The sequence below is a fragment of the Hemibagrus wyckioides genome, linkage group LG28, assembly GCF_019097595.1.
Source record: "Hemibagrus wyckioides isolate EC202008001 linkage group LG28, SWU_Hwy_1.0, whole genome shotgun sequence".
NCBI lineage: Eukaryota > Metazoa > Chordata > Actinopteri > Siluriformes > Bagridae > Hemibagrus > Hemibagrus wyckioides.
In genome coordinates, this window is record NC_080737.1 from 16284356 (window position 1) to 16296237 (window position 11882).

The following is an 11882-nucleotide window of genomic DNA, read 5'->3' on the forward strand; positions in this document are numbered from 1 at the left end:
TACATAGCCATATTTATACTTGAAACGCTTATTAATGTGCAGCACATTTTAAAATGTGCAGCATTTACAATTTAATAAGACAGAGTTGGTGTAAAATCTACAGCAGCGTTCCTTTTTCTACATTATAACAAATAAATTTTAAAAAAAGCCAAGATTTATATTTGTATGTCTAAAAAACAATATTTGTTTAATATCCAGTGGCATGTTAGATGGAGTTTTGGTACTCATTTATTCAGTGGTAAAATACATGGCTCGATCAGTTAGTTGTCAGTAATAGCTAGCTACCTTACTAGGAAACAAACACTAGTTAGTTAGTTGTTAAGCCAAACTTCTGGCCTATACGAAAAGTTAATAATGAACAAATACATTCTCTAAATCAGTTTAGTGGTATTTAAGCCGTGCTTATGAACAAATCTGTGTCCTGCTCTCAGGTTCTATAAACAGCTTAAACGCTAAGCCAACAGCACTGTGCATCAACATACTGTAGGTGCCACTGATGGTGAGAATGAGTCGGCTCTTTGATTCGGTTCTTTAAAGAGAAGGTTCAACATTGATCAGTGATTAGATAGAAACACCAGGCGTCTAAAATTTCCGTTTTCATGTCCCAGCTTGAAATTCAAGCTCGTTTGTGTTAGTCTGGTCATCTAGCCATGGATCACCAGTAGGAGTCGACTCTGTCGGGTTCCAAACGGCTCATTGCTAGTTTGCGCTATTTATGATTGGTAAATCTGTGCCAAACTAGGTCTGATATTGTTTAATCCTACCCTCATAATTAACCCGGAGAACATTGCTTTACAATGAATTTTATAAAATATATTTCAATAATGTTTGAACCAGCTGTCAGCGTTCATTTGAAAGAATCGACTCAAACAACCGAGTCGTGTTTTTTTTTTTTTTTTGTACGGAGGCAATTCTGTTACTCTTGTTGTGCAATTGAATTAAAAATGCTTTAAAAACATTAAAGCATATACTGATCCTTTTGGTGCCTTACTGGCTATCAAACAATTGTTTTAAAGGTTTTTATAAAATGTGAGTCGCTTGGTACACTGGAGGAGTCGATTCTTATTGCTGAGTTGAGTCAGATGATATGACTCACTGAATTGAGCCGGGTGACAGTGATTACTAGTAGACCGACCCAAATACAGTGCTGCCACCTAATGGACATATTCAGAACTACAACACATAACATGTTCTTTGCTAACTGCTCAATTACAAAAAATGTTATTATGCAATTTGTTTTAAATGTGTTTTAAGAATGGGTAAATATAAATATGGCTTATTTGGAAACATCAATTGGCATACCCTATAAACAGTAGGTTTTTTTTGCTCCACATCTACACTTATTCTGGAGAAAATAAAAACAGTTCCTGAATGTTGAAAAGTTTCAGCTTCTTGATGGGACAATGTGTTTTAACCTCAGCATTGGAAATATTACACTGTAGGATTACAGAAACATTTAAAACACATAAAACTAATCATATCCATCATCTATACAAAAACTCACAACCCTTAAGGAAAGTTCAAGTACATTTCATTTGTGATCATATGTTGATGTGAAGATGCGCTCACGATCGCCTTGAATCTGCTAATCTGAATTCAAGTAATCACGTGATATCCTGGAAATAATATGATCACACATAAAAAATAGAATATGTACATCATTGTAAACAAACAAAAAAAATCTTTGATGCATCTGGAAAGAAATCACATCTGGAAGAAAGAAAAAAAATAAAAGAAAACACTCGGGACTCTTCTTTAAGGGAATGTGACGTCTAAAACAACAGTAGTGAATAAATTAACATCAAATATCAAAATGAAAGCGATAGCTGTTCTAAGTCAGGCTGTATTCGTCAAAGTAGGACCTCATGATGGTGTCTTTCACAGCTGAAAAAATTAAGCGGATATTTTCCGTGTCTGTGGCACAAGTGAAATGAGAGTACAGGCGCTTGCATGTGTCAGAGTTCAGAGCTTCATACATTCTGAGAATGAACTTCATGGCAGCGTTTGCATCATTCTGGGGGCCTGGTGGAGGAGAAAAAGGATTACAGTGTTATGGGTAGTGTTGCTTACAAAATATAGCAATAAACAAAAAGGAGTAGTAGTCAGGGCACTGATCTGGGAGTCAGCCATGATAGATGGATAGATAGATAGATAGATAGATAGATAGATAGATAGATAGATAGATAGATAGATAGATAGATAGATAGATAGATAGATAGATAGATAGATAGATAGATAGATAGATACTTTATTCATCCCAATGGGAAATTTACAATCTTTACAAAGATTGTAAGGGCTGTTAAAGATCCCACAACACACCGCAAACACCAGGAAGCATCAATCCTCACTATGTTTCCTGACTGGAAATGACATCATATTTACTGGACTCTCTGCAGATTTTCTCAGAGGTGTGTCCATTTTTATATCCACTCTAGTCGTTTCTGTCACCACAGGCTTCAAGACAAGATCCCACCCACTAACCATTTGTTTCCTTAAAATATCACTAATCTACAGTATTCTCTGTACCTCAAACCACTCTCCAGTCATATGAACAGCTTTTAGCCACTGAAGTGTTTCACATCTCATTACAGGAGTAACTGCTAAACCCTACCACCAACGAAAGCTTCACTACAACCTTCCTGTTTTATTCTTGTTACTGAATAACTAGCAGGACCGAGCACTTGACGCCGCTTTCTTTCTCAGTCGTACTAAACATCGTTACACCCATCAGCAAGGAAAAATGATTTGAGGAAAGAAGCCACAATAACCACTGCCACACCCTGAAGCTGTGTGTGGGAGATGGGAGAAATCTAATCTGGAGGGATTCTAATTTGTGTGGGAGGATAAACGAGACGACAAATTAGAAATATATTTCAGTAGCTTGAGACTGCAGCTAATCGGTTTAACAGCATGGCTACAGCTTCCTGCTACCGGTGCTAGTTCTTTAGCTAGCTGTTTTTGCTACACTCTTTTAGCTGCTTCACCATGATTCTTAGCAAAAAACAAACTGATTAGCCAACTATCGAACTATCTAGATCTAGCTAGCTAGGATTATCGTTGTTTCTGTTATCCAGGCCTGTGATCCGTCCTGATATCTAACTGCTTATTATTATTCTTCAACTAGTGAGAGATCCACTGCCTCTTTTCATAAAAGCAATTAAATAAAATGTGAAATATCAGTCTTTGAGTCTTTCAGTAGCATCTAAAATGCCTGAAAGCATTAATAGTAGCTTTATTAGCTAACTGTATTTCACTGTATTTCCATTTAAACAGTAACATGATGTGTCTTTTACAGAATCGCTGTAAATATACAGTACAGCGTTTTCCCACTCTGCTCTATCTGTACTATCACTCTGGAGAGACATTGCATCCTGGGATTGATATTTTTCCACACTCATTTTTTTTTACGTTCTAGAAGTTTCTAAATCTAGTAAACACGTTTTAACTTCTCCGCAGTGTTTAATGTGATGATGGGGACAGACGTTTGTGCCTGTCTGTGGGATTTTTAATAAACAAAAGCCAGATATGATTATTTGTGTTATGATTATTTGTGCTATGAAAATATGATAAGTCAGTAGTGTGTGACTTTATATGTAGTTTTTAGGCTTTTCTTACCTTTGGTATTTCTCGTAATACAGCAAATGTAGGGGTATTTATTTATTTTTATTTTTATTATTTATTTATTTGGTCATTTTAGGCTGAGTAATATGCTGAAGAACCAGTACTAACCTAAGACCACAATTAATAACATAATTTTTTAACATAATTATTTTATTTTATTTTATTTTATTTTATTTTATTTTATTTTATTTTATTTTATTTATTTATTTATTTATTTATTTATTTATTTAACATTTGTTTTCAGGCTCTTTCAGTTTCTGGGTCATTTTAAAATATATTTCTAAAAAATTTGTCCATAATCAGTTCGATTTCACATTTAAAAGAATGTTAAAATTCCTGCTTTGTTAATTATCTGTTAATTTATATTTTCTTAAAAGGTTTTCTCATTTAAAAAAAAAAGAAAACTAATAAAAATTACAGACAAATGTCTGCTCTTTGCTTTAAAAAATGTTTTAAGCCTCATACAAAAGTGTTGTTTTCCGGGGTTTTTTTTATTGCCAATACTGTTATGAAAAATAACAAAAATGTGATTTATTTAATAAATTAATGTAGGTACAGTTGTGTAAATCAGTAATTACGGTATTTCTGTATACATGTACCGCTGTAGATAATATAGTTTAATACTGTAAAATGACGGATACTGTGTTTTTTATTTCAGCACAGCGGAAAGTTTTACATTGCCGTGTAGAATGTGTCTCACCGGTGTATTCAGGATAGTAGTCTGCGAGGTGGGATTTGGAGATTTTTTCTCGAAGGAGGTCAGTCTTGTTGAAAAAGATGATCATGGAGGACCTCAGGAACAACGGGTAGTTGACGATTTGCTTAAAGATTCCTTTACTCTCTTCCATACGATTCTATGATTAGACAAAGTGCATCGTTTCAGACGCGTCTCTCAGTTTTGAAGTAAAAGTGAGTCCGTCTTGAAGAGCATCTCACCTCTTTAGAGTTCTCGTACAGGACCTGGTCATACTCGTTCAGTGCCACCAGGAAGATGATAGAAGTCACGTTTTCAAAACAGTGGATCCATTTCCTCCTCTCTGAGCGCTGACCCCCTACATCAACCATCCTGTTATAACATCACAGCTGTTTAGACATATTTCCAATATCACAAAAACAGCCTTCTTCCATCTTAGAAATATTGCCAAGCTTAGGAACATTTATTTATCTGTATCTGATGCAGAAAAACTAGTTCATGCATTCATGACCTCCAGACTGGACTACTGTAATGCATTACTAGGTGGTTGTCCTGCATCTTCAATAAACAAGCTACAGTTAGTCCAGAATGCAGCCGCCAGAGTTCTTACCAGATCAAGAAAATTTGATCATATAACCCCAATATTATCATCCCTGCACTGGCTACCTGTGAAGTTTAGAAGTGACTATAAATTAGCACTACTCACGTACAAGGCTCTGATTGGTTTAGCTCCCACCTATCTCTCCAGTCTCCTAACACGTTACAATCCACCACGCTCTTTAAGATCACAAAATTCAGGACTTCTAGTAGTTCCCAGAATATCAAAGTCCACAAAAGGGGGTAGAGCGTTTTCGTATTTTGCTCCAAAACTTTGGAATAGTCTTCCTGACAGTGTTCGGGGCTCAGACACAGTCTCCCAGTTTAAATGTAGACTAAAGACTTCTCTCTTCAGCCTGGCATACATTTAACACATCCCATAACCTTGTACTCCAGTACATCTGATTAAATGCACATTATCATCTAGTACTGCTAATATTATGAACAGCAGCTACACTAATGCTGTTCCATTGTTTCCCTTCTTCTACCCATCCCGAGGCATACAGAGACTGTGCCGGCTCCAGGGGCATCCGGAGATGGACCATCTCCAGCCGGGTTCTGCTTGAGAGGATTGGGATATTCAAGCAGCGCTGTGGACAACAACCTCCTTATTGATTTACATAACATTATACACATGCTGTATCTGCATCACACAATTGTCACCCAAATGAGGATGGGTTCCCATTTGAATCTGGTTCCTCTCAAGGTTTCTTCCTCATACCATCTAAGGGAGTTTTTCCTTGCCACAGTCGCCTCAGTCACCTCAGGCTTGCTCACTTGGGATAACATCTAGGACTGTCTGTCTGTTTGTCTGTTTATATGTTTGTTGTTTTCTTATGTCGTTTCTCATGTAAAGCTGTTTTGAGACAAAGCTCTTTGTTAAAAGCGCTGTACAAATAAAATTGAATTGAATTGAAATTGAACACATCTCATAAACCTGAACCTAGTTTTCTTCAACATCTCACCTGAATACAACGGAGCTAAGGTTAAAGAAGTACTCGATGATTCCAGTAGTGCGAACTCGGACTCGGAGAATGTCCTGCTCAGATGGCACGTAAAGGGGAGATGATATTCGCTCGATATCATCCAGGTAGCTGCAAATTCAGAACAAATAATTACAACCATAGGTCAGAATGTACGAGGTACAAGGAATCTATTTGAGAAATGAGTGGATTATAGTAAGTTATACAAAGAGCTGACTCACTATTTGGTCGAATCAGGGAGCTGGTATTCTCTCCTGCGCTCATAGCACTGCTGCATCCCGGGATCTCCCCACATGCTGCTTATAGCCTCGGCATGTCCCTTATCCATAGAGCTCATCGTATTATATGACGTCACCTGAAGCAGCATCGCAGCATAACCCTGAAACACACAAACAACCTAAAAATCCATCCCCCTTTCACTATTTAGCTAATATTTTTCTTTCGCTTTGAAAATAATGACACTAAATGATCGAAAATAAACCTAATTATTCATAAATTAGCTAGCTAGGTTTCTTCCTCTACAAGAGTCTGTGAGGTTGTTAAGACAGCACATGCATTATTTTCATCAAGGGTGCCAATAAATATGGAGTTGCTTGTATTGTATATTATTATTTGTGTCTGCAGAGCACCTTTGTGTTATGTGATAAGGCGATATGTAAACATATGAAGTCTATTATCCTTTGTATTAGTCTTATTGACTTCAGAGTGGTTGTGTGTGTACAGGCTCGGGTCGAGCGCTTACTGTATTTTTCTCATTTGTGAACAGGATCTTCATCATGTCCATGGCCTCGATCATGGCTTGCACTGCAGAAAATATATTCTCGAAGATGTGTGTGGTGAAGGTCCTCCTGTCATCCTCCGTGTAGCCCTTTCCATGGATGATCCTCATCTGCTTGATGAAGGTGCTTTTTCCACTCTCGCCTGTACCTATAGACATTCGCCAGTTATTATAGACACTTAGCTATCTGGCTTCTAGACATGTGACTGCGACCCTGTGTAATAGGGACAGGTTTGTGGTAAGATGTACTATCTATCTATCTATCTATCTATCTATCTATCTATCTATCTATCTATCTAGGACATTACAAATAAATTTACTTACGTTACTTAGACTGAGGTTAGATCTCACATAAATTAATTAAAAAATAAAAAATAACGTTGCCAGTAATTCTGAGGTTGATGTTCTTATCTTGCGCCATGTTTTTGGTCAAATTATGACCAACTTTATAACATTCATCTACTACGTAAAAATTTTCCAGCAGATGTATTCAGAAGATAATATCCATTTACATAAAACCCATATAAACTGATCAAGCCTTACATTGTGAGCAGTGAGAGTTGAAGTGAATAAGACTGATGAGCTCCTCACCTGTTAGTGGGTGGGATATATTAGGCACCAAGTGAACATTTTGTCCTCAAAGTTGATGTTAGAAGCAGGAAAAATGGACAAGCATAAGGATTTGAGCGATTTTAATGAGCAAGGAACAAATTGTGATGGCTAGACCACTGGATCAGAGCATCTCCAAAACTGCAGCTCTTGTAGGGTGTTCCCGGTCTGCAGTGGTCAGTATCTATCAAAAGGGGTCCAAGGAAGGAACAGTGACAGGGTCATGGACAGCCAAGGCTCATTGATGCACGTGAGGAGCGAAGGCTGGACCGTGTGATCCGATCCAACAGACGAGCTACTGTTGCTCAAATTGCTAAAGAAGTTAATGCTGGTTCTGATAGAAACGTGCGGGAATACATTGTACATTGCAGACATGTATCACCTACCTAAGCTTTGTTGCAGACCATGTACACCCTTTCATGGAAACGGTATTCCTAGATGGCTGTGGCCTCTTTCAGTAGGATAATGCGCCAAGCCATAAAGCAAAAATGGTTTTCCCAAATTTCCCAGATCTCAATCCAATTGAGCTGGACAACGTGCAGTACCAACAAGTCCGATGCATGGAGGCCGCACCTCGCAACTTACAGGACTTAAAGGACCTGCTGCTAACATATTGCGGCCAGATATCACAGCACACCTTCAGGGATCTAGTGGAGTTTATGCCTTGACAGGTCAAGGCTGTTTTGGTAGCCAAAGGGGGACCAACACAATATTAGGCCATAATGTTATGGCTGATCAGTGTATATATAACATTCTATCTTCTTATTTATATACACCACTGTACCATATTCAGATCCAGGCACTGATTTCAAATACTACCTACTCCATGTTTCATATATTTATTTTTCTTTTGCAATTTTCCACCATATTTTCCCTATATGCCCTATATTCTTTTTTTTTTTTTACTATTATTAAAAACAGCCTTATTCTTGTCAGCTAGCATGATGCTACATACTAGTTAAATACTAATACATATCTGTTACCACACTAACTATACCATCAGCTATAATCCTAATCTCTCAAACAGCTAGCTGACTAGATCCACTCTGACAATACAAACTAGCTGAATGCTAATAGCTAGATGAACAATACAAAGTGCCTCAGTAAATACACAGTGTACACAACAGCAAACTGACCGCAGAAATGGACATTAGCTCTTATTTTGATGGCAACATGTTAAAGTTCAGACATGTTAGTGATTTAAATCATGTCCTTAAAGCTACCTGGTGCTTAAAATGTCCAATTATGAATTTATAAATTCATGATTATAAAGAAATCTAGAGAATGTAATGAGCAGATCATTATTTTAAAATTGTGTGTAAAAAAGAAAAACTCGAGTAAATTTACTTGTACATACTTAAAAGTAGTTCTTTTTCATCAAGTAAACATTAACATTTTCCCATGTTCCTTAGAATGATTAGACTAAAACAACACAACACAAACTAGCCAAGTGCTAATATCTAGCTGTCAGTATGCTAACTATACTAAACTAACAGCTTTAAATGAAGCTAATAGCTTAATAGCTCAGCTTTATTCTTTATCTCTATTATAATAGCTAGCTTGAAAGTAACTGATGGAAGCTAACTGAAGGGTAATAGCTAACACAAACTGCCTTGATAAATACAAAGTCTACGTTATCACGACGGCGGTGGAAAGGGAAACAGAGCTGGTTTGTTTACCCTCACGGTGCATGAAATAGCTTAATATTTTACAGATAGACTTGGAATCTGGATCGACAGGAATGTTTTGGATCTGCAGTGTCATCTGGACTGTCACATTCAATGCGCTAGATGTACATTAGATAGAAAGGCGAACGTGTGAACCATACACACATGCCTCTACGCATAGTCACGTTTCAGGTATATACCGGACTACTCTTGTTTCACGTCGGCCGGCTCACAAAACCCGAGCGTGGATTATTCCCGATGTATCGTGTGAAGCTGGAGGCATAAGAAGCAAGAGATGCACCATTTCAAACATTCTCAAAACCTTCTGATTTTGTGAAAAGTAATGAAATGCAAGTTCACCCTTTTCGCTACACTGCTAAGAATTTAAAGTATGTCGTGTGATCAGTGTGCCTTTGGGGTTGTTCATGTGCACTCTGCGTTCAAGTAATGGATATATCAATCAGCTTGAAGCTATCTGATTCTAATATAGTAGAGTACTATGGGGGGCAGTGGTGGCTCAAGTGGTTAAGGCTCTGGCTCCTTGACCATAAGATTGGGGGTTCAAGCCCCAGCACCTCCAAGTTGCCACTGTTGGGCCCTTGAGCAAGGCCCTTAACCCTCTCTGCTCCAGGGGTGCTGTATCATGGCTGACCCCAACCTCCAAGGATGGGATATGCAAAGAAAGAATTTCACTGTGCTGTAATGTATATGTGACAAATAAAGGCAAGTGGTCATACATGAAGGTCATGATGATGAAAAAGTGCATTGATTAACATGAACCTGATTTGCTAGACAACAATTTCATAAGGTTCCTTCTTACTAATGACCTGGTCATGGTGCAGTGGTTTCATTTGGGCTACTAATGTGTTTATATTTGGTGAAATAGATTTATCTATAGGTTTCTGAATGAGATAGACAACAGCAGTTATGAACTGGAGTGATGTAGATGGGGTTTTTTCAGTCAGTGTGCTAAAGCTTATAAGTAGTTCATTTTCAAAATATAAACCTTCTGAGCCAGGCCCCGCCCATTTGAAATCCGAATGCAGATTCAGATACAGGTAAATTGGGCGAGATAAAATATAGAAAGTAAAGCAGACTTTTAAAAACAGACCTTCACATACAAAATATTTGTCATTTTTTTTACTTCCCCAGCACTGCAGGAACATTATCAAACTGAACATCAGACATTTTATTGTTTATCTCTTCCATCACCCACATGAGCATTCTCTATCAGTGAACAAACTCCTTATGACATTACACCAGCACACTAACATTTTGAGCTTTTCGTTAGTTAATAACGCACGATTTATTGGTTCGAAAGATGCAAATATGCCACAAACAGCAGGTTTTCAGGGCCACAGACAGGAGATGGATGTGGATTTGAATTTATTCGCATCGGGACAACCCAAGAAAATCACATTTCACGGAAAACCCTAGCTATAAAACACGTAAAGATATCAACGTACCTAAAAGCAACAGCTTCACCTGTTTCCCGTCTTCTTTTTGGGACTTTCTGAGCTGTCTCTCGATGTCTTGGTGGATTCTACGAGCTTCTTGTTCTTCACGTGTCAAACAACACCACCAACCCATCACAGAAGAAAATGCGGGTTCCAGAAAAAAACGTTTCAGGTGAAAAAGACTTCGGAACGCTTCATTAAATAAACAAAACCTATTACGAAGGACGTATCTTGCAAGGTTATAACACAAACTGGCTAGAAGACGAAACGTGTCACTCCTAATGGTGTGAACCGGGCGTGTTAAAAGACAACACCTACCTGACAGGAGTAAATGTAATTCTTCCTCATTCCTTTCTCATGCCTTTTTTTTTTTCTTGCTCTCCCTAACCCTAAGCAGTTAAAGAATAGTAACACGACGCATTATGGATTATAAACAGGAATAATTTATTCCTGGAGATTAGAAAGGTGAATGGTTCTAGTGACAGTGTTTGACATAATATAGGTATAATCTAAGTTACAGTTCAGGAACAGCACTCTGAAGCTCAGGTTCATGTTTGAATGGAAACGCAGGTGCAGTGAAAAATAAAAGACATAAGAATTTCAATTCGGTTCCAGAAAGATCCAAAAGGAGGAGTACCGTTCATTCAGAACATCCAGGTGATCGAGTTACACTTGTTTTCGAATACACCTCATTGTGCTTCCCAGAATCAAGCTGAGTGAACACGAAAGGAATGTGCTGTATGATCTCGCTATTCAAGTCCAACTACTTATGTTTTCCTACTCAGATATTGAGAAGCTCCAGAAGTTTGTTGGTTTCGAGTTACTTCGGTTTGTGAGTAGAGGACGTTGTCTTCTGTACGGATCAAGAGATCGGTTTACACATAATAGTTGTGGGCAAAGATTAATTCATTTCCCACAAATACACTATATTTCCAAAAGTTTTAGGATGCCTGCCTTTACCTGCTCGTGAATTTAACATGGAGTTGGCCCGCCCTTTGCAGCTATAACAGCTTCAACTCTTTCCACAAGGTTTAGGAGTGTGTTTTGACCATTTCTCTAGAAGCGCATTCATGAGGTCAGGCACCGATGATGGACGAGAAGGTGTGGCTCAGTCTCCACTCCAATTCATCCCCATCAGGGTTGAGGTCAGTTCCTCCACACCAAACTCTCCTCCATGTCTTTATGGACCTTGCTTTGTGCACTGGTGTGCAGTCATGTTGGAACTGGAAGGGGTCATCCCCAAACTGTTCCCATAAAAAAGTTGGGAGCATGAAATCATCTAAAATGTCTTAAGAGTTCCTTTCACTGGAACTAAGGGGCCGAGCCCAACCCCTGAATTTAGTGATTTGGAAGGGTGTCCCAAAACTTGACAATATAGTGCATTTGGAGGGAAAAAAAAATACAAGAAATAACAACAATATGGATAATAAAAACCTACTACTTAAACAGTTGTTTCTATTGTGTGCATGCTTACTT

At 38.0% G+C, this 11882-nt stretch overlaps 1 protein-coding gene across 1 annotated transcript; it reads right to left on the minus strand.

Moving 5' to 3' along the window:
- Positions 1 to 993: 993 nt before the first annotated feature.
- On the minus strand, positions 994 to 11822 carry LOC131348040 (guanine nucleotide-binding protein subunit alpha-14-like). Its single transcript, XM_058382592.1, has 7 exons — positions 10416 to 11822; positions 6638 to 6822; positions 6117 to 6274; positions 5878 to 6006; positions 4558 to 4687; positions 4322 to 4475; positions 994 to 2022 (listed from the first exon to the last, which is right to left on the minus strand). Exons 1-7 carry the CDS (start codon positions 10537 to 10539, stop codon positions 1832 to 1834), a joined length of 1071 nt encoding a protein of 356 aa, XP_058238575.1. The 5' UTR covers positions 10540 to 11822; the 3' UTR covers positions 994 to 1831.
- Between the last annotated feature and the right edge of the window lie 60 nt (positions 11823 to 11882).

Excerpts from the sequence above, each read along its gene's own strand:
- LOC131348040 (XM_058382592.1), bottom strand. The coding sequence starts at position 10,539 with ATGGGTTGGTGGTGTTGTTTGACACGTGAAGAACAAGAAGCTCGTAGA. Across the intron at positions 6,823-10,415 it reads GGTGAAGCTGTTGCTTTTAG|GTACAGGCGAGAGTGGAAAA; the intron begins GTACGTTGATAT and ends GAATGTCTATAG. Across the intron at positions 2,023-4,321 it reads CTACTATCCTGAATACACCG|GCCCCCAGAATGATGCAAAC; the intron begins GTGAGACACATT and ends CTCCTCCACCAG.